The sequence below is a fragment of the Lycorma delicatula genome, chromosome 8 (genome assembly GCF_047948215.1).
Source record: "Lycorma delicatula isolate Av1 chromosome 8, ASM4794821v1, whole genome shotgun sequence".
NCBI lineage: Eukaryota > Metazoa > Arthropoda > Insecta > Hemiptera > Fulgoridae > Lycorma > Lycorma delicatula.
The window spans coordinates 95,648,446-95,672,881 of NC_134462.1; the positions used below are offsets into that span (position 1 = coordinate 95,648,446).

The following is a 24,436-nucleotide window of genomic DNA, read 5'->3' on the forward strand; positions in this document are numbered from 1 at the left end:
TAAAAATTCTGTTTTAATAATAAAAACATGCTTTAGAAAATACATTATATCTTTTTTCGTGGTATTACAACTGCATATTATATATATGCCAGTATGGTATAGTATATAGTATATGGTATAGTATATACCATATACTATATAAAAGTAGAAGTAGTAAGGATAATATCAGTCATGTAACTACCAATTATGTATCTTTTTTAGATTTAATTTGACAAAATTTCAAATATTGACATAAAAGGCTAGCGTTCTATCAACAAGTTCCTTTTTATTCCCGAGCATTCTAAGCGTTAATGTAACTTATCTTGTTTTTTAGTAATGTTATGTTTATGTAATGTTTTATTCTTCCAAATGTGGTTATAAAAACATTGTATTTATAACATGAATTTTCTTTCTTTATTTTATTTCTTTTTTTTTTTTGTGAATTTGAATGCACTTGATTTGTTGTTTTCAGTTTGTGTTTAGGGATATTTTTTGTAAAAAGTAAACAGTTCAAACGTGGTGGAAAATAGTATTTATGATTGATAATGAAGTAGCAAGGTTATATAGATGACTTAGCATCAGACTCCTATTTCTCTGATTCTGAACATTTACATATTGTTACATTAGATGAGACTGATGATATGGATGAATTTGGTAGTATAATACATAATGGTTCTGATGATGCAGTAGACCTGCAAGATGAAATTTTTAATAGAATGACTGATTTATTTTCTGAGGGTGAATTACAAGTTACTGATAGTAAAAACTTGGGATTTAAGTGTGCTGGCTTGTATAACTGTGAAGCTGGGTTGTGCATAGATCCATGTTTTGAGATCTATCGCTCTAACAAAACCTTTTAAGCTAACTGTGTATCTCCTTTTTCATTCTAAAACATTTATTAATCAGTATTCTAGAATGTTTACTATTCAAGTTTGAAATATTATATACATATCTTAAGTAGAAGTTAAAATAAAATAAATTCAATTAACATGCTTGTTTCTGTATTTTTATTTTAAAAACCCATTCTGATAGGGGGGTTACAGTTACCTGTATAACGAACACGTTAAAGGGTTAAATGATCATTGGACATTGACTTATCCCACCTTGTCATTCTGAGCTTTTTTTTTGGCAATGCACTACTGAAGAAACACCATTTCCATTTTTTCTGTAGTAAGACCAATATTGAGTTAGACTTTTATATTAGAAGAAGTCACAGAACTGTTATATATTGCCAAAAACAAATGAAATCTCAGACTTGTTTTCTAATTCCAGCATTCTAAATCATACAACTCAATAAAATTTGATCAGTGAATATAAGAATACATGGACCCTCCCAACCTGAAAGTTGACTGAAGGTTTAGCAATGTCACAGGCTTCAAAACTGAGCAAGAACTACTTTCATGATGCATTAATAATTTTCTTTCTTGTAATACATCTTGACAAAAATTTTGTGTACCATCATGTTACAATAACAGAGTTTAAAGTTATTGTGCTGTTTTTTCATATCCGATGTTGTAAGCTTGCGTGTAATCACTATATTCTTTCAATTAAAACTTTCTTTTTCTTATCCTCATAGACTACACTTTACTTTTAATTACTTTACTGATTTTAAGAACAAACTGAGTTGTTAAATTAAAAAATTAAAATTAGAAAAAAATTAAAGATATTTATCAATTATATTTTGTGAAATGTTTGTTTACAAAAAAACCTTAATTGCTTAAAAACTCTTTTCATAGAATTTTTTCTTTATTTTCTTAATTTTTTTAAATTTGTATTTTTGTTAATAGATGCAAAGAGCAGAAATGGAGGAATTAAGACAGAGAGAAGCCAATTTGACTGCATTACAGGCAATAGGCTCTCGTAAGAAACCAAAGCTTGATAACAGTGATATTGTTGGAAATTCAGGACAGGTACATATTATTTTATTTATTAGCATACTCTATTAATAGCATTGTTAATAATTCTTTTCTTTGAATGTTTGTATATATGTGGTATTGGTATTGTTCATTCAGATTTTTTTCATATAATTTTTTTGTTGTTTTGTCATTTAGATTTGTTTTCTTGCTTTTTTGTTTGTTAAAAAAGGAATTTTAAAGTTATCTTGACTCACTCGAAACAATTATCTAGGTAAATACTATAATTTAATGATATTGCCATTAAGTGTTAATCATTTAATTATTAATTGGGGGATTTATTGCTATGAATTTTTTAAACTCAATTTCAATTGTGTGTGCTGTAATCTGTTTCTAAATGTTACATTGTAACACACAGTATTGAATGTCTGAGTAAGTGGGGTTGTAGGATAAAATGTATTATTAACTCTGTATAAGTTTAAAACATACGTAGTAAAGTTTTTAAAACATATATAGTAAAGTTTGGTAAACATACATAGTAAAGTCTGGTAAACAGAAAAGGAACTATTGTCATCAAATTAAAATTTAACAAAATTTTTTATATATAAACATAGACTAAACATAAATTACAATAATTAATTAAGTTTTAACAAAACAACAGAACAACTACTTCCATCAAACACAAATGTAAATAACTAACATTCGATCCTATAAACATAAATTAAGCAGAATTAATTGTAGAATAAAGTAAAATTGAAGAAACAGGCTAAAAATTAAATTATAAACAGATATTCAGATATGCAGGAAGGTTCATTGGGAAAGAGAGATAATTCGGGAACTGATTCTAGAGCTTGAAATAGGGAAAAAAGTTCATACAAACATAAGTCGGAAAATGCTTTGTTTCAAGTTTGGCTAGGGAAAATGTTCACCCTAATTTCAGTTCCCCAGTGAAATGAGGTCATACTGAAATTTTTAAGGCATTATGTAAGGGGTAAACTTAAAGGTGTCTTATGTTATTTTGACCTGAAAAATTACAACAGGTCCGAGAATTGTACCTTCTGTGATTTCTATCATATCCAACATCAAAACAGAAAAATTTGGGCCAGAGGAGTGCTTGTTAATGCTACATACAAATTAATTTGAGTTAAAAAGGGTTAATTTTTTATTTTTAACCTGTACAATTAAAATGATTTTTTTTGAAAATTACCATGCAATTTTTATTAGTAAAAAGGGTAGTTTTTTAAATGAGAGCTTTTTTGTGCAATTAATTTTGTTACAGAAGATCAAGGTGAGAGAGTTCTTTGTGTATTTTGCATGTTAAATTTTCATTGTATGCATGAATGATTTATTGTTAATGATAGTGTACTGTATATGTATAATTTTTTATGCAATTCATCTGTGTACTGTATTAAATGCTTCCGAGTGAATTTTGTATGTATGTTGTGCTGTGCTTTGTTAGTTTTTTTATTTATTATTATTATTTTTTTTAATAGAAATTTTAACATTTTGTCAACTGATGTTAATGAACTACCATATTAATTATTTTTGTAATTGATTTGTTAATTGCAAATTGAATTTGCAATATTTTGTTTCTAACTATAGAGTTATAATTTTATACGTTAGTCAGCATTCTTAACAGAACCACTGCTGTTTTGTGGAGACAAAATGAAAGATCTAGACAGCAGGCTGCAATAAAAACTTGTTAAAAATCAAAGTGTGTAATTTGTTGCCTGAAGTTTCAAACAATGTTGTTGCCTCATCAGCTTTTTAGTCCTTTGTCAATTTCAATTCAACTACTAATTTTACTGTATATATACTTATAATCTTTGAGTGCTTCTCTCGCAGATAACATAGTTCCTATACTTACTGTTTTATACCTGGATGAAATTATTTTCAGAAGTTGTACAATTTTTCTGAAGTAGTCTATGAAAATGTGTAGCTTTAAACCACATATTCAAAGTTCAGTAATCTTAAATATCTCATAATGAACAACAGTAATAACTTACTGACATAACAAAGAAATTTTTTGATAAAATAATAAAACAGATCTTTTTCTGATCCAGTTTAAAATAAAATAAATACAAAATAAAATATTGCCAATTTATTTAACGTTTACATAAAATAAATGTTTATTAATCAATATTTAAGTAGAACATTCCTTTGTGATCTACATAAATATTTTTATGATTAATCAGAATGAGAAATAAGTTGTTGAATGTGTTATGAAAAATAGGCTGCGTTGCTGTCAAAAAACTGAGAACATTGCATCCGCATGGGTGTCTACCGCCAACAGGAGAGCGTTATAAGTCTATAACGCATATAGTTGCTGATATTGCTACTTTACATTGGCCATCATCACACATTTCTGTTAATAGTTCTGTCTTGACTTGACACTAGGAAAGAGCATCTCTCTCTCTCACGCGCGATTGATTGATTGTGAAGGAAGTGCTTAGAAATAGGCAGATGAAATGTGAAATGTGTGAAGGTTTAGTTTCTCCAAGACTTGGACCTGCTTACTCTAAAAATATAAATTTGTTTTGAATTTAAAAATTAAAAATAGCTACTCGGTTAAATATAACATTTGCAGACAGTGTTATATTACAATTTTTATTCTTTTATGATATTCAGCATTATAGAAATGATAGAAATTTTTTGAGGAAACTTGCATTTATATTCTCAGTTGAACAGAGGGTAGCAGTGGACCAACATTTGTACGATACAGAATAATATAAGAAAATTAAAAAAATAAATAGTAAAATTTTTAAAAAGATCTTAGGAAAAATAACTCATTGCAATCAGTTCGTGCACTGAAGAAAATTTTAGCTTCTCAAATTGTGAAAGGAAAGTGGTAGGGGTCATATCAAGTAAAGAAATGAAGCAGAAACATAAGGCTCAACATCCACACCAGGCAGCCATGCAACAGTCATCATAAAGAAAAATTGCAAGATCTGGTGAAACTGCATAATACGATCGACAATGATGAGATGTGACCGAAAGACTTTTTTAAAAAACTCATGAGTCCAATCCCATTAAGCATGATGTAGTAAAGTGTCAGGATTACAGGTTAATTAATTTGTCACATTCTGCAAATTGATTCAGTAAAAATATAGAGGATCAGACAAATAACATGAATTCAGGAAAGGAAAGAGGGTCAATGGGTGCAATTAGGCTTATAAGAATGTTGTTGCTTGTCACCAGTCTTGTTTAATATGTGTGTTGAAGATGTGATTAAAATGTTATAGAAATGAAGGAATTTTCATAGGAGGAAGAAGAAGAAGAATAAATTGTATAAGGTTTTGGACATCTTGTTTTTAAGAGATGAAACATAGCATATTCAACAGATTAAAAGATATTAATAAAATATAGAATAAAAATGAGCAATAAAAAGACTAAAGTAATGGGTTTAAGAATTGATCAAGAAAAACAGTACAGGTATTTGGGTAGAATGTTAATAGAAAATTGCAAAAGAAAAAAGAAAATAAAAACTTTAATAGCATGTATTAGTTTAATAGTTATTACATACTAAACGGAGCTAGACTTCAGAGAAAACGTCTTGTGAAGTATTGTGATTGGGAGTATACTCTGTATAGGTGTTAAACATGGATTGTAAGAAAAAGAGAAAAGAAAGGCTGGAGTCATTTGAAATGAAGAGGTTGAACAGAGAAAGTGAAAAATTTAATATCGTAATGAAGTGAGTTAAAAAGAATAAAATTTTTTATCAAATTGATTTGAAATAGAAAAGCTATTTGGCTAATTCATAATGTGAGAGGAAAAGGATTGATTAAAACAATATTGTAAGCTCTTGAGTAAGGAAGTAACTACCTTTAAATGTTTTCTTAACCCATTTTCTTTTACCTTATTAGTTTTAAATTATATTTAATTAATTATGTAGTTTGTTTATTTTTAAAGGCAGCCTGTAATTTATATATTCAGAGTATATTTTTAGTTTAATTTTTAATAGAAATATTTTTTTTTTGTCTGAGATTTTTGTTTATATCAATGGTGCTGATAAGATTTTTCTTTTAATGTGTTTATGCTATTTGATGCATTAGCCTCGTCGATAGTGTGCATTTTTCTTACACAATTTGTTACTCAGAAAGTTTCATGTGTGTTTGTTGCGTGTGTGGTATGCACATATTTTTTTTAGCTTGTAAGAATTTTATTATTTACTTTGTAAGTAAGCTTTTCTTTTTAATTTAGTTGTCCTTTTTCCTTCTTTTTTTCATTTATTTTTACTTTTTGTGTTTTAATAAAAAGAAAAGTAAAAAAAATTTGTCTATTTTTAAAAAATTGTTAATTATTTTAGAACTGCTGTATGCCATTAACCCTTATTATTTTTTTCTTAACCTTAGAACAGTTAGCCTTCTAATTACAATACATTTGATAATAGTAATATACATTCTTTGATGCAATACTTTATTGCTACGCTATAAATTTGTATCGAAACATAAGTAATTTAAGTAATCGGTTAACATTAGCTGTATTAAGCTTAATTTTCTGTAGCCCTATTTAATCACTGTTAACTTACTCAGTTCTGACCCATCTTGCAACAGTGTGTTCAGTATGGTCTCTTGTCACAGTTTAGTGTGATTCAGCCTAGTGTATTTTATTTTTGTTTGCACTATGAGTTCGAGATATTCATTTGAAGTCATTTGGTTCTCAATCTTTAGTATTGTGCAAACCCTTTTTAAGTGCCAACAGGGTAGCATTATTGGAATTCAGTAAAGCATAAATCATCCATTTTATCCTCTGAAACATTGAAGATTTCTAATTTCCTTTCAGGGATTGTACAAAAAGCCAAACTAGCAGCTGATATGCCTACTGGTTATCACCAGGCATGTTATTCCTCTTAAAAAGTAATGTACTGTTTGTTGTCTGTTACATTTTTTTAATGACTGCCAATTAATTTTGGATGTATGTCATGCAATTTAAATATTAATTCTCTCTCTTCATTTATATTTTAAGAATAAGTATTTTTAAAATTTTGTCAGAAATATGGATAGGTTTTCTTTTTACTAAAAATAAAACTATTAATACTGTTTTAAGGAGAATGTTTGGTTATTAATTCTCTTGTCTTATTATTTTGTGCAAGTATGCACTGTATATGATTTTATTTAAAACATGATAAAATTGGTATTGAACATTTAGACTTAATTTTTATAATTCATTTGTAAAAGATTATGAATTAATGTTTCTTAAGTATTATATTTACAATTTTTTTTTTTACATAAAACATTAAAAATATTTTGTTATTTCTTCCTCTCAGACTTTTTTTTCTCCTTAATTATTGATTTATTAAAAAAAAAAAACTGCTCTGGTTCTTATTCTTTATTCAATAATGGGCGTATTATCGTCCAGGATAGATTGTGATAGAGAAATATTTTGTGTTTCAGTCATCTAATGGTAATACATCAAATTCAAGTAATAGTCTCAATCGATATCAAGTAAGTATTATGATTTAAAAAAAGTTTTTTTTTTTAAGACGGTGGTTTTATAATTTTTGGTGTACTACTATCTTATAATTTTTTATTGCACATAAATAGGCTGTAAGTTTCTTTTTTCTTTCTTTTTTTTTAAAGGCTTAAAAATTTGAATGGTTGTTTACTTTTATTGAATTTACAAAATAGTTTATAATGAAGTAGTCTCACTTCAAGTAGTATGTCTATGAATAATATGTTGCAAGAATGATTGTGGACAATAATAGAACATTTATAAATGAACGTAAACACAATACATTTTAAGCTCAAAAAGACATTAACATTAAACCTCTCCACACACTTTTTTTAATAATGTAAAGGAATTTATATTTCACTAGTTTTGGTTAGAAATAAACAAAAGTAAAAAAAGTTAAAACTGTTTAATCAAAAAATTGTGTTTGCACGTAATCTGAATAGATTAAACAAAACGTTTGTAATAAAATTGTTGTAGATGTTATCAGTATACTAATCAACAAAGACTTCCTCTTTTCTCCATTTTTAATTTTGTGACTTGAAAAATAGATTTTATGTATAAGACGCTCAGTTTTTGAATAAAATGTAATTAGTTTAGCCCTCTCTCAGATTGGTACTGATGATATCTGTAGACATACATACATATATCTGATTTTTTCCTTTGCCTAGGTGACTGCATAATCGTTTTCTTACCATTCATTCTTAACTATTAATCACACCACAAAACTTAAGGACACACAACCTGATCATTTAGTTATTCCTTCTGAAGAAGATAATTTATTAACTTTATATTTATTTACATTGTTCTCTTTATAATAGATTGAATATCTATTGATATAATATCTATATTGATTTAATATCTGTTTTTCAGAGCTAAGGTACATCATATCTACAAAAATTATTTATACGAGGTAGCAAATAAATTTTGATGTAGAAATTTCTATGTTTTAACTGCTTAATATTGGGGTAAGGAATTGTCTTCTGTGGTGGTCTGTCTAATCATTCCCAAGTAAAAAACCTATATTAATAGTCAGCTTCAAGTTCATTAATGCCCTACTATAACAATGATGACCTACCAGATGTCTTTAGCCACAAATTTTTCTCAGATTAGGTCTTATATGTTTTGGAGCTAAGCTGCTGTAACCTGATGCTGTTATACTATATTTCCAGTAATCTGTTAACAGCTCAAAAACTGTAAGATTTTTTTTTCTGTTAGTCCTCTCGGAAACTTAACTTGTGGATTGAGCAAAGTGCTTAGCCAATTAAACTCCCTGTCAGTTTTAAACTGTTAGCTTTATGTTTGCTACACATATAGGCATTGATCTAGCAAATTGCACCCTAATAGCAGAATATATTAGTTTGTGATTAAGAAGATAAACATACCTCATATTTAAAAATTTTGTAATTGGCTTTTTAATCTAAATTTTCTTCTGAGGAGTTCTTTGCAAAAGTGCTAAATATTAAGAAAGAAAAAAATAATAAAGTAGTAAGTAAGTGGAAAAAATAGTTTTTATAAATTGCCGTTATTCATTCCGTAATGCTTGACTCTGCATACCTAGGGCTGCATAGCCATGCATACCTTATAAACTACTCTCAGCTTATCTAAATTTAGGATTTAATGCTTGAAATTACATGCTAGTTAATTCATGAATTTATATGAATTGGAAAACATATCTTTGCTGCCTTTCTGACTTTGAGATATTGAAAATACCTTGCATACGGTGTCCACCAGAAAATGTGTCACTATCTTCTCTAAGCCCTCACATTAGTGGCTCACAATTAAGAAGCATTGTAGCTTAAAAGACAACCTAATACTGTAGCAAATTGCTACATCAATAAGATTCATACCTGAATAATATCTGTTTCTTGTAATATGACAATAAACATGAGCTCTAACTCACAAGAAAGTTCATAAAAACACAGCTCTCCATACATTCAGTCATAGCTATGTAATACAATTTTTACCACACCATCTTCAAATTCTCCCATCTTCAAAGCATATCTCAAATTCTATTGAGTCCTTGTCTTGTATATTGTACCATTTAAAAAGTTTGCGCAGTGCCATTATATAACTAGTGCAATGCCTATTCTGTACCATTTTGTTTGTAAACGTTAGTGTTTTGTTTGTGGGTAGGTTACTGGACCATCAGAATTTTATAATTTGACATGAAATGGATTATATTTTTATCATAAAATATTTTTTACAATTATGTACTAATTTATCTTAAAATTTGTCTAATTTATTTTAAAATAGTTATTCCAACAACGTAGATTTTTTATTATAAAAATCAAACAAAACATTCTGTACATTTAAATATTTTAAATCAAAAGACATGAATGAATAAGAAGTAAGATATTTGTATTTGTTTTTTTAAAAATTGTAACACTTGTCAATAAATGTACACATCCGTTCAAAGGTAGACTTTTTTTCTTATTACTTTGTACATAAATTTTTTTTTTAAAATGTAGAATATGCTTTGTTTAATTTTCTATTTTTATTTGCTGTATTTTTTTAAAAAACAATTTTGGGTATACTATCAATAGAAACAATGAATTTTTAGACTAGGTGTTTTTTCCATTTGTAGACATGCATATATGATGCATTACAACATTTGGTTGTAATTTTTCTTTCTGTATCATAGTAGTGTAGGTTGTTTTTAATATATTTATTTATTTCTGCTTTACTACTACTGCTATTGTTATGTATTATTATTATTATGACTGTTATTGTTATTATTAGAGTATTTGAAAAATCTTGTCATGGTTTTTTGCATATTTATTAAATTTGTTTTTCTGTAGAAGTGAGCATGTGTATGGGAATGACTGTATTTTATATTATCATTAATCTGGAATGTACACATTTATATTAACAATATTAATAGAACTTCCTAACTGTTAACTTTTTTTACTAACATTTTATCAGATTAGATTACATATTGTGTAAACTGAATGATTTAAAAAGTATATAAAATAGTATATAAATAAATAAATAAAGTATATAAATAGTATTGTACTGCTCCACATTTTAAAGTGCTTTGAGCCTTCTGCTTTGGGGCTTTTAATTTTCTGTATTTCAATGTAAATTAAAACATGCTACATTGTAAATTTTAGCCATTAAAATGGATTTTCCTTTTGTAGAAAGTATCTCTAGTTTTATAAAAAGATACACACACACACACATGAAAATACATGCATGTGGCATGATAAGTTTTCCTCATGCCACTCCTGGAAATTATTTGAAGCAGAAAACTCATGTAGCCAAGTAGACAAAGAAATACTTCATTTTTTAGTTAACAGGTAGCAAAATATTTTGCCCTTATTTTGCTTCAAGTTTCAAATGAAAAATAATGTAATTAAAATTGAAATATATATATCTATCAATTATATATATAAATTGAAAAAAAAGTTATATATATAGTTTATTTATTTATTTTCTCTTAAAGTAATTTTTTTTTTCAATAAAACAATAAGCAACGGTTTCACAACTCACCAGTGAATCACTTCTAGAAGCAGGTTTATATGAACATTTTACTTCAAAGGTAAAACAATGTTATATTAATAAAATTCCTTGAACTTAATAAAGAGCTGACTTAAGAGGTTTTATGTGATATTTGATCTGGGAGATTTTAAATGTGTCCTAGAATTACATCAGCAATTTCCAAGAAAATTTTTTTAAGCTGTTTCTAGAAAGTCAACAAAAAACTAGTAAGACTAAGAAATTTAGCTGTTTTACATGTTTGGCATCTTGACAAACACGTCATGCTAAGCAATATGTCATGCCCCACCAGCTCCATACTTACACTATGTGTACTGATATCTCACCTACTGCTGTACTTTGGCTTTCAGTTGCACTCTTTATTTCATTATGTTGAATAATTTATTAATAATGTGATAACATACTCAATTGCAGTTGTCTGCTTCACTTAGTATTATGCCTGATCATGAAATCGTGGTAATGTCACGACTGAAGATACATTTGTATGTCTTATGTGTACATTTTGTGTAAATTGTGTAGAAAATAATGTTGAAAATTAAAGCAAGATAAACTTTAGAAAACAAAAGCAGCGATAGAGATGACTCAAGTTTAGGGATGATAGTAATGATTATGAAAACATCAAAATAGTTATTGAAGATTAAAGTCCTGATGGTGAAGCTATTGAAAATATCATTTGACACAAAACACTGGTCAACAGACTACTGTTGCTGCTGATGACTTAATCCATTCAAAATTTCCAGCTGCTATTTTATGACAGATGAAATATCAAGTTTGATAACTACCCTTTATGCTGGAAATCCTGGTTTTCATGTACTTAAGTGAAGTGAAAAAAAATTATTATTTTTTTCTTAATCGTTGTACTTAAAAGATATTATTATAGAAATTCAACTGTTTATTCAAATAGTTCAATATCACCACCACTTGGCCACAAGTAAAGCAGTTATACAAGTTTCTGATAAATCCAACAGTATCAAGTATGCACTATTGCAAATTAAGTTCTAACATTATAAAATATTTTTTCTTTTGTCAATAAAAGTACTTTAGAAAAACATAATTTTTTTATTTTTATAAATTTTACACTTCTAATTGCATTGTTCATGTAAAGCTTACAAAAAATCACCATTACTAAAATTTAGTATCTGGAAATGATAACTGATTTATAGGCATTTTGTGAAATGATTTCCCGGGCTTTTTTTTTTTTGTAAAATACATAAGAGTAATTTAAAACTTAGCAGTATATCTTAAAATATAATTTTTCTTAAATTCAAATTTATCAAATTCCAATGATTAATTCTTAATTATTTGATTGTTGAATATTAATTAATATTAAAAAACTTAAAGTAAGAACAAAATAGAACCTTAGGCATTTTTTTTTCATAAAAATACAAAAAAAAATTGTAAATTTCGTAAAACAACTTTTTTGGCATCACTGAATGTAATGTTCATGCCTATAGAGTTGTCTTCACAACTGCATTTTGTTCAGCTGTACTGAAATCTAAAAAAATTAAATAACAAAGTGTGACCCAAAAACATTACAGTTATTCATCTGATTTTGACTTATTTGAACTTAGGAAAAATATACTCTTAAAGATAGTTTCGTTTCTTTTTTTTTAATTTTCCAACCAAATATCATGTAAAACTAATTTTATTTCATATATTGTTTTTCAAGAATTTTAGTACAGTAATATTTTAATATGATTAATCAGTCTAACAATTTTCCCCCATTAACACTGGTTACATTACTGTTACTGGATATACTGGTTACATTACATTACTTCATTATGTGAATTTAGTATAATATTTCTTTTTAATTTTAATAAATTATTGTTATTCTTTACCAAATATATTGTCTTCCAGGTATTGTATAAATATTTACATAATCATTACAGTGTAACCCTTCTTGTAATATAAATCAAAATTGTTTTCAATTTATTAGCAACTTTTACTTACATAATACAGTTCAATAATTTACAATAAACAGATTAATTTTGAACATGTTGTAGGGGTAAATAATATTTTATAGAAATATACATATTTTAGAAATAGAAAATACAGTTTAATAAGATTTTTAGATATTATCGTAAAGAGAGATAAAAATATACTAAAATTAAGAGTTTATAGAGAATTCAGATTAACAAATTTAGAACCCAAACTCTTGAAAAATTAGAACCCAAACTCTTGAAAAATTATATGTGGTAAAAGTACCAGGTAATTCAAAAAGGACTTCACAGGTTTAAAATCATATAAAAATTTATTTAGATAACTTACATATTGTTGCTCGGCTGCAGTGTTGTGTGGAACTGATTTTTAATTTTTTGAAAAGGAAGAAATTGAAACTGTTGAAAGGGAAGAGGTAGTATGAAGCTGAAGACTTGTTAACTCATTTGACTGACATCAAAAGGTCACTATACAAGAAACAAGCATCTAAGTCTGATAATGGCTCTCTGCCAGATAACTTGTACTGATTGGCCCTAAGGGTCCTGACATCCTACATACAGAGAATTTACCAGACCTACACCCACAGAATCGATTTCAGATAAGAAGGACTTGAGCATAAGGAAGAGCAGTAGGTAGTAAGAATGGACAGTTTATCCTTGTAAGGATCTTAGTAGGAGACAAACAAACCACATCCAGGAAGAACTTAAGATAAAAACCCCCTCGCAGTAAGGGTACATTCCACTTGCGTTTCCTCAAGAGATCACGACATTTTCACCTAGCACATTATTGATCATTGATTTTGCATTGAAGAATTTTAAGTATTTCCTGCAACAAAAATTATTCCTGTTTTAGGGATTAAAGATCCTTGTACCTAAGTAATAGGTACAGCATTCTTAAGGTACCTTGTTTGTCCCATCCTAGAATTGTATGGTGTAAGGAAGTCTCCAGCACAACTACTACAGGGTTTGCTCTGAAAGTAATTGCATTGGCTATGACGTGTCACACAGGCGCAGTGGGTGGGGAAATCTTGTATTGGGGGAATGCAGTGGGTGTGAGTGGATGATGAATCTAATGAACCTCTGTGTAAGTGATATGTCATGAGAAAAATGCAGTTTGATTGAGTAACGGTATGCTATGAAATTTTGTGTGCAACTTGAAAAATCTGGGATGGAGACTTTTGACATATTTCAGACAGTGTTCAGGAACAAATATCTACAAAGAACACAGGTTTTTACTTGGCATATGGCCTTCAAAGAGGGAAAAGAGGATGTACAGGACGAAAACTGAAGGGTCGACCATCCACGACCAAAACAGACAAAAATGTGCAGCGTGTGCATGTTGTTTTGATTAATGATAAGACATATGGGCTGCAATTAATCATGAACGACCTAAACTTGCCGAAAACGCAAGTTATAAAATTGTGATGCATGAATTGGGCATGCAAAAAATTTGCGCCTAAATTTTTTACCAATCTCAACAGACATGAGTGTGACAGTGTCGCGAATTGTTGGATGTGTGGCAACAGACCCAGACTTTATGCACTGTGTGATCACAGTAGGTAAATTATGGATCTTTGATTGGCACATGCCACAGTCACCTCACCTGAAGAAGGCTCAGATGAGGAAGTTGAAGATCAAAACAATGCTTATTTTGTTCTATGATTTGAAAGGGGTCATTTGTAAAGAGTTTATCCCTGTGAAAGACAGTGAATGCAGCTTTTTCCGCCGAAGTGCTGGCAAGACTTCGAAAATGCATAACTTGCATCCTTCCCGAGATCTTTGACAGCTAGATCCTCCACCATGATAATACACTGAGCCACACTGGATTGATAATTAGGCAGTTTCTGACCAACAAGAAAGTGCCAAAACTGCTACAGCCTCGATCTGTCTCCCTACAACTTCTTTTTGTTCTTCAGTTGAAAAGTGATAGAAGGACATTGATTTGCAACCATTGAAGCTTTTCAAGAGGCCATGAAAAGGAACCGTGACAACATCCCGCAACAGGTGTTTGTGATGTCATTCTAACAATTTAATCATCACTGGGAGTGGTTTGTGGCTGGGCAAGGATCCTATTTAGAAAATTATTAAATGTATTTGTTTTGTCAGTATCAGTCTCGTTACTTTTAGGACAAACCCTATATGAGATATTGAGTATGAAACCAGCCTGCAATTAGTGGAAGATATACAAAGAGCTGGTATTTTCCATTTAGAAAAATTTATTAAATGTTTGAGAATTTAGTAATAGTTTATTCCTTAGCAATTAAATTTATGTTTGTAAATTGTATGATGTCTGTATCAGTAATTTTTTTTTATTACTAGTTTACTGGAATGTATTGTAATTATGTTATGTATCTTTAGACTATTTAAAAAGTTTTGTAGTATAACATTATTAGGTTGATCCTCCCATATGAAAGTTCTGGTAATGTGGCTGCCTTTTGCAACTGTAGAAGGATTAAGAGAATACAGATGAAAATTTTCATTTTTAACATCACAAAAAGTATACAAAAATAATGTTCTTTTCTTTTTTTTTTGTTCTTTTTCTTTTGGCTGTAGCTTTGTAATAAATGTATTTTTTGTGGAGAACACAATAATATTTAAACAAAATTTATCTCTGAAAAGTAAATATTTTTTAATATATTGTCCGTTATTATATTTGTTTAAAATGGTCAAAAGTACTTTATTAATCCTTTAGGTGAAAGATGTTTTTTTGAAATTTAGGTATTTCAGAGTGAAAGACACTATTCAAAAATTTCAGCACTTTTTTTTAGCATTCATTCCTTGAGTTACCAATAATTGTTTTCTAATTTGAAACTAAATACAAGATGAATGTAGAATGTAACCTTTGTTAATTTTCTGTCATGTTTTTTTTTTTTTTAAAGTTTAACAGATTCTTGTGCTTATCTAATTTTTTTCATCAGTAATTTCATTCTTGCATTTGTTATCTGTCATTTTTTCAAATAGTTGTAGTTTTAGTTGCATGAATCTTGTTCTTATTAGAGTGTTGAATTGTTTTTATTTAATTACATTTTTAACAAAATATAAGGCACATTTATATTAAGCTTTTTTTAAATTTAATTTTAGAGGTAAGGTATTGCATGACATTGTAAATGTTGAATTATCTTATTTGTAAATCTGTTGTTAGTTTATTTTTTCACAAACTGATAGTTTTTAATTATAAACAAAAGGATTGCTAAACATGGCCCTTTGTAAGATTGCAGACTGCTTCCTCTTAATCACATACAATCAGATGGTCCATTACCTGTGGAATGTTTCTGGAAAGTTCTACTTTAAGATATAAGAAGACTTTAAGAACAGAGAGAAGAGTTGACTAGTTTGGGATAGTTTTAAGAATTCAGTTTAGTTCAAAAAGTTGAACCTCTACATTTGTAATTTTACTCTGAATATGTGGTTGCATTCTGTTAAAATGTAGCTAGCTGGTATCAAACATATTGGCTGATTCCAGTGTTAGAAAAAAAAAGTTGTCCACATTCTTGCTAAACTTTTATTGGCAGCGACAGATGTATTTGTACAGTTTGAACAAAAACCTTTTTTTAAATTTTGACTAAAAGCTTTATTTTTTAATTTGGGAGTCATTTTGGGAAAATTTTTATTCAGAAAAATAATCATATTTTTAAAATAGTCTAAAAGTTCACAAAGTTCAGCTCCAGCTGAACTTTCTGTCACCTTACCTATAAACTTTTAACTTTAGCTTTGCTGCCTCATTTGTATAGAAGTCTATATCAAATTTTAAGACTTTTATCAGCCGATTCCTAGTTCTTAACAAGCATAACACACACATATGTGTGTATGAATAGACAGACTATATACTCCTTCCTTTTACCATTTCTTGAGTATTTAATGACTCTGATAATGCAAATGAAATTGAAAAAGTGGAAATGTGATTTTTGGCATGATAATACTTCCACCACTTCACGATTTAATTGGCTGTAATGTGGGAGGTGTATGATAGGTAGAAGTTTAAATTTAACTACTGCTGATTGATTAAGCTTGAAGATGACATTTACTCTAATGACATTACTTATTATGAGGTCTGTTCAGAAAGAGGGTTGTTTTCTGCAGTTGGGTGTAAATTTATTAAAAAAAAAAGCCGTATAAAAGAGAAATAAATGCTTTAATCATATTGTGATAAATTATTTGTTAAATTTTATTGATATCCTTTTTTAAAACCGGCTGTGTGTTTGTGTATTCTGAAAAAAATGAAAAATTATACATCTTAAAAAGGAAAGAAATTTTTATTCATTGAATTTTTCTTGTGCTTGTTTTTTTATGGAGGTTTTCCTTTATTTTAAGAAAAATTGTAATGAAAAATATGACAAAACGTCACTCAGCAGCTCTTAAACTGATAGCATTAAAAAGTGTGAACAGCACTTTATTCAATCTTATAACATAATTTTTACATATTCATTTGACCAGTTATTTGAGGTGGTTATCATCACAACCAGTCAAATGGCAAAAGAATTCTCCCTTAGTTTATTTAAAGGTGATATTTTATATTTGAATTGCCATTTTATCATTGTTATTCTTTTAATTATTTGCTTTCTCAAGAATGATAAGTCTTAGAATCGGTGAGATAGTTGCTGAATAGTAATTTGGCTTACAGATTTTGTGAATTGATGTAATAATTAATATGAATTAAAGACAGACAGTACTATAATAACAATTTTTTTTAAATTAGAAATAAAAAGTAGACTCCCTGCTTAAATTATTTTGGGAGTGAAGTTGTAAATCAACTTCATAACTTCAAGGCCATAGCATCACTCAAGCATTTTGTTGTAGACTTAATTGCATGAAGATACGTCTCCTTCTTCAGTGAATTTGTTTTAGGTAAAATTAAATTACACAAATTATACAATTCTGTATAATTTATAATGATTGCAGCCTCACTTTTATTTATCTGCAGTAGTGTATATATTCCCAGCATAGGTCTATTACATCAGTAGTGAATGTAACAATATACTGAGTATCCATATTCCTTTCTTGCATTAGGTGGTGTGTTAGAATGGTGTTCAGCATTTTAAACATCTGCACTTTTAGCTTAATTCAGCATTATAATATTATGTCATCTTACTTATGTTTTAAATCAAACCATGCTTTATTGATGTGACCATGAGGAACAAACCATTATATATTTATATGAGGGTAAAACCATTACATCACATGTTTGATCATTAGTGTGAAGCCTTTTGCCCTCATTTGCTGTACAAAACGTCTATGCATTGCTGGAGAGGTATTCTCAGCTGAGTTTATGGAGCAGCAGCTAGTTCCTTCTTTTTAAAACCCATTCTTTTTTTTATATATAAAATGTAAACTTAACACCATATATTCTAATTTAAAGCATTGTTCAGCCAAGTTGTGATCATTATAAGGCTTTTAAATTAAGGAGGAGAGATTCATTTTGTTAACATTTACTTCAGCTGCAATGATGCAGTTAAAATAATGCATGAACAGATAGGAAAACTTATGGAAAAGGAAGGTAAAAATTGTTGTAGAATAACAGTGGAATAATGGGGAATCGGAAAGCTGTGATAGGGGAAGGACAGTAAGAACAAGTAATGGAAAAGTACAGACTGGGAACACTGAATGAAGGGAGAGAAGGCATAGATAGTAATTGTATACTTCTAGTAGGATAGATAAAAATTGAAGGGAATTAAAAGATAAAAGAAAATAACTAAATGGAGACTATAAAAAATAATAATTGGAAAGGAGGCAGTAGAAGAGAAGTCAGCTTATATATTGAAGAAAAGAAATTCAGAAGGCATTACTGCAAATGAATTTTGTTTGAATATGAAAAGTAGCATAAAAATAGCAGGAAAAAATAGAGGTAGTTTCATTAAATTAAAAAAAAACTCATGGGTTGTCAGAGAGAGAATTAAAAAAAAAATAGAACACACAAGAGAATAGATGAACAGGAATGATGAAGAAGGCTCTACAAAAAATTGAGTCAAATTAAGAAGAGTAATACAAAAAGAAAACTAAACTGGCTTGCAGGTGCATGTTCATATGAAGGATTTAGAAAGAAAAGAAGAGTATGAACTAACATATAAAAAAGCATGAACAGTAAGAGAAGGTATTTGGAGGAAGAGTACAGGCGTTAAAGGAATTATCAGCAGAGTGTCAAATTTCTATCCAAAGAGGAAGACATACATAAAAAGTGGAAGAAATATTTCGAGGAACAAAGCCAAATGAGGTGTATATAAAATAAGGCTAAAATGAAAGCGAATGATGTTGGAGCAGCAATCCTAAAATCACAATCATTGAATAATTTTTAGAATGGAAAAGTTGTAGGAATAGAATGATTAAATGTCTTGGATCATTGCAAGACTAGAGGTCTATGATGGAAGCCATAGGCAGTTGCTGGGTCCTGAAATCAAAAGATATGAAAATGGACACTTATTTTGATAAGGTATTTTATTTTGTAAGAATGTTCTAGAGAATATAGGTATAAATTTATTTAATAACTATTACAATAATTTAACAATTTCATGCAAAATAATTTATTTTAAAATTTTTATTCATATTTCATAAAAAATAATCATATGAAGAATTTTATGTACGTAAATATATAATCATGAATGTTGGTAATTATTATTATCAGAGATCCTGAGGGTTACTTCATCGTTGTTAAAGTGATTATCTAATCATAAATATAAATATTTTTTTATTATAAATAATTTCAATAGTTAAACACTTTTTACAAATTGTGAAAGAATTGTTTAGGTGCCTGGGCTGGAAGAAATGTACAGGTTTAGTTTCTCAAAGACTTGGACCCACTTTACACTAGTTAACGTATACTTGTTAATTACAATGTTAATAAATGATATTAACAACTACCATAAATATTAATACAAAATAATTTTGTTAAGAATTAAGCTGATAAATTAAATGTAATGTATAACAATACTTTATTAAACTATTTCTATTCTTTTATGATATTAAACATTATGAATTACTGTAGATTGATGCATGATGTTTTCGTATGAAGAATATGAAGAACTGAATCTTTTAACAAATTATATGCTTATTGTTCTTGAGCATGGCTGTTCAATTTTCAGGAGTTGCTTGTCATGTATCATGTTCTAACTTGTTTCGGTTTTGGTACGATAGAATAAGATAATTTTGTTTTATTTATATTTTCACATGTAAGTCTGGAGCTTATGCATGAGAATTTAAGAAAATCTTTGCTTATGAAATCAAATTCTGATTGGGATTCAAACCTGGGACTTTTTGTGAAAGACTGAGGTAGAACATCCTGCCACAGAGATCAGCATTGCCTTTAATGTGTTTGTTACCGATTCAATTTGTAGATAATTTTCCCAAACCTAATCTAAAATCTAAAATCTATTAATTGATTGAATAATTTTAGTAAGGTTCTTACTGAATGTCATTGAAAATTTATTGAAGACAGGTTTGTGTGCTACTCTCGAAAATAATTTAAATTTTTTGTAGTTCTTATCAATTTTAAGGGGAAGGGGTGGCCTCTTGTCATTATATAGATTTTAGAAATATTTTACAGAAACCAATATACTTATAAATATATTTTTTACTAAATAGAGTCTGCACAATAAAATTATTTTCTTTTAATTTTTAGACTGTCTGATTCTACCATTTGTTCTCTTTAAGAAAAGTTTTTTTGCCATTAAATAGCTTTTATTTTTCTTCATGAAACTGCTGAGAATTAAGAAGTGCAATGTAATCTTTGCTATTGTTTTGTTTTTGGAACATTGCCTTGTAAAAATATTTTTTTAATTAATTTTAATGTTGATTGACAAACTATTTTCATACAATCATAAAAAATTATATTTTTCATATTATAACTTTTTTTTCAATTAAATCTGTTTTTTACATAAGTTTTATTTACAAAAATATTATGTTTTTAAAAATAGTTTTTTTATTGTTTATAAGTTATTTTTTTTTTACAGCTTCCTAGCCGCCCAAGATTAAAACGCGTTAACCTCAGAGACCTTATCTTCCTCCTAGAACAGGAGAAGGAAACATGTCGGAGTAACCTGCTGTATAGAGCGCACCTCAAGTGATGTCCAACGTTAGAATTGTGGCCTCTTCTCAAATTATTTACATCACCAGCTGCTTAGCCAAGGGACCAAGTCAGTTCAATCTTTAGTTATTACTATCAATAAGTAATAAATAATTTTATTATTTGTACTAAAATTAATCATTTTTTTCTTCTTTTCTGTAAATATTTTTTTCTTTGTGAGTAATGTACATATTTATCTTATATTATTTTATGTGTACGAATTTTAGTTTGGTTATATGATTATAGCTATTGTGGTTATATGATTATAGCTATTGTATCAGTAACACAAAATTACAGATTTTTCTTAGTTTTTTCTCTACTATTCAAGTTGTGACAGATGATTAAGCACATTTATTCTGTGTTCCATTAAAGACTTTTCACCTCTGGTATGATGGCTGCTGTTATGTTTAATCCAGATTTTCTTCAAGTAAACTATTCTTTGAGGATAAGCATTACACATCACTTCATTGCTTGTAAATTTATTATATGTGGTCTCTGAATTTTGTGGATGTCAAGAGGTTGGTCCGGATTAATCAATCTGCTTTTTTCATATGCCAATTTGAAATGTGAGATTGTATAAAAAATTTAGGTGTGGGTAGAATCAACACTTTTAAATACGTGAAAAATAGCCAACTAGGTTGATATACATGTTTTAATCCCATGGTCATTAAATTTAACTTAACAGATTTATTATGTCACATTTTTGAAGCCAGAATGATTTATATTACAAATAATATATTAAAGTGGATACACTAAACAACCATACATAAAACAGCAAAACATAAAAAGATTATGTATCAACTTTAGTTGAACCATTTAGCTAACTTGAAATTTTAATCAGACAGAATAACATTCAGATTATATTCATGACAACTAGTAATTGAAATGAAAATAAAATTTGATTTGGTTGTTTTAATTAAAAAATGTATATTTTTTAACAATCGATTCACAATTAAAATTTTTATTTAATATCTCTTAATATTTAATCATGTAAGTTTACTTTAAGGTAATTTGAAGTGTTATATTGGTGTAATAAAGTGGGTTGTCCATACTAATGGAAACACTTGAAAATTTAATGGAAATTTTTATACTTTATATTTTAATTGCATAAGTTTATACTATATAACTTTTATTTTAATATGAATTATGTCCACCTTTATATTTTTCTCTTTTTTTTGGCAAGGATTGAATTTATTTACCATTTTTCTTTAAATTTTTCATTCCAAAACTATATACAGATTGCATTTTTCATTCTTTTCTTCTTTGTTACAAATCTAGCTTCTTCATTTCTATCTTAAACAAAAAACCGAAAATTGGTCCATGAAGATATGAAGGTGAATTTCGTGCTCGGTCTAGTAAATTGATATTATTGTCACTCATGCACTGTTTTGCCATTTTTTAAGAATGGCAAGAAGCAAGATTTTATTGAAATACTCAATCTTTGTGTTTTAAAGGAGGCAGAACTCTTTTTCAAAATCACTATATATTTTCCTGTACTCATCATTTCTTATAGAAATATGACACTATATAGAAATAGAAACATGACACAAAGGTCCATCAACAGAACAACATCCCTAAAATATTTTTTTGGTAGATGTTTCATCAGCTAAACAATATTTGTGGTAGAAAGTGATTCTCCATCTGCCCTTGGAAGAACTAAACTAAACTAAACTTTATCTTCCATAGTGAAATTGTTTTGTCAGAGAAAATCACTTTCAGTTAACCTTCAAAGTTCAATTTATGTATTTTTTATGTAGATTTTTTCTCTTTATATATTTTGTTAGGAGCTGTTTTCTCATTAGATGTTGTACTTTTTTACCTTGTTCAGACAATTTTCATTGCCCAGTAGAATCATGAATTTCAACACTGAAGTTAGCCTTTTTCCTTTGTAGATCACAACTTGAGTTTTTAGTATTTACTTCACTAACGTGATCAGCAAGATATTTATCTCAGTTGTCTCTTTTTCTGCTACACTCTTTCCATTTCTTCATGAATTGACAGAACTGGTCTCTTTTTCAGATGTATATGGAATTGACGGTTTTGAAACTCATAGTTGTGTAAATGAGTATATCTTGCTATGATGAGTCACACTTGGTGTGACTGCTGCCATGGTCAATGATAAATTGCCTTTAAATATAATAATTGTTTTCCATTCTTTCTTTCAGTTGTGTCACTAAAGCAATGAATTCTTAAATAAATATCTCTAAAAATTATACTATGTTACTGATAAATATACTATACTATATTGATGTCATATTCATCAATTAAAATAATATTGAAAGTAACGAACATATCTGGTTTTTTGCACTGCATAGATTCAATAGTAATATAGTTATACAAATAGAATAACAACTCTAGAACTGTTAAAAATACTGATATGAAATTTCATAGTTGATAGAATGGACTAGCTCATATAAAAATTTAAATGCAATTAATTTAAATGCAATGTGGCTTTTTAATAACAGCTAATCAAAAGTCAAGGTTCTCACAAAAGAAAAAAACAGTTCGTTTTCATTCCAACTCCTCTGTTGATAACTTATTTTTAAAAATGAAAAAAAATTAAACTTTTATGTATGGACACACACACACACACACACACACACTTAAATTGTGAAAATCAAATGTATATTAAATCTTACTTGGTGTTGGGTATCCCAAATTGTGTGGTAAGGATTAATAGAACTGCTTACTGTACACAGTCTACTAGTATTAACCCATTTAAAATGGGAAAACATTCTTCATCTGGTTTAATCAGCAGTGAAGCAGAACTTGAGTATGATGATAGTGGAAAACAATCATATCAGCAGAAAAATTAATACATTATTAAAAAAAAAAATTCCTTATTAAGAATTCATTATGTGTTCTAGTAGACCATGTATATGGGCTGGAATTTGAGTGTAGTATTTGCCATTAGTGATAAAAAAATTTTTAGTTTTAAATAAATTTTAATAGTATTAACAATCATTTAAAAGTAGTTAAATATATTTATATGTTAAATATATGTATATCATATATATATATATGATATATATATATATTTATTTATAGTAAATATATTATTTACTTTTCTCTCTAATAAAATTATAGCGAGCTAGAAAAATGCAAAATTTTACTCTAGTTGTGGAATGTAAGTTGGCACTTGTTATTTTAATTATATTTTTTTATTCTGAAATCTTGATGTCCACATCAGGACTTACATGTTAGTTGTCCAAAAATGTTTGATTTGTTGATCTCTTTCATAATTGGAAAAATAATAATAATTAATTTTACAATTTGTCATCTGAGTCGAGGCTTTAAATAATTATGTAATAAAGTTTATAGAAATTTTCTAATCATCATTATCAATATGAAATGACAATTTCTATAATTGATAGTGTTCAAATTTTTTTGCTCCCACAAATTTACATACATTTACAAGGATGGTTTGAAAAATCCATGCAAAGGCTGATATTTAGCACCACTGGTGAATATTAAGGTTATTTTCAGTTAGTAGTATCTTTTGGAAGAATGCACACCAAGTTTCAACCTGATCAGTTAATTTCTCTGTGTTTGGCTTTTGTTTGAATCGAGAAAGTCAAGTGATTTCTTTATAGATTACTTTATGAAGGGCAAATCTCCTCAGGAAACTAAAAAAAAACTTTATAAATATTGTGGTGAATATGCCAGTG

At 28.2% G+C, this 24,436-nt stretch overlaps 1 protein-coding gene across 2 annotated transcripts in view; it reads left to right on the plus strand.

Moving 5' to 3' along the window:
* Nucleotides 1–24,436, plus strand: part of LOC142329210 (transcription initiation factor TFIID subunit 4-like) — a 101,419-nt gene that overhangs the window by 64,708 nt on the left and 12,275 nt on the right. Inside the window, exons 11-13 of one of the 2 annotated variants that reach the window (XM_075373610.1) lie at nt 1,767–1,889; nt 7,226–7,276; nt 20,656–20,838. In XM_075373610.1, coding sequence (XP_075229725.1) covers nt 1,767–1,889; nt 7,226–7,276; nt 20,656–20,769 — 288 coding nt within the window. In that variant the 3' untranslated portion in view covers nt 20,770–20,838. The remainder of the gene's footprint in view (nt 1–1,766; nt 1,890–7,225; nt 7,277–20,655; nt 20,839–24,436) is intronic. The other variant, XM_075373612.1, reaches the window with a different exon arrangement.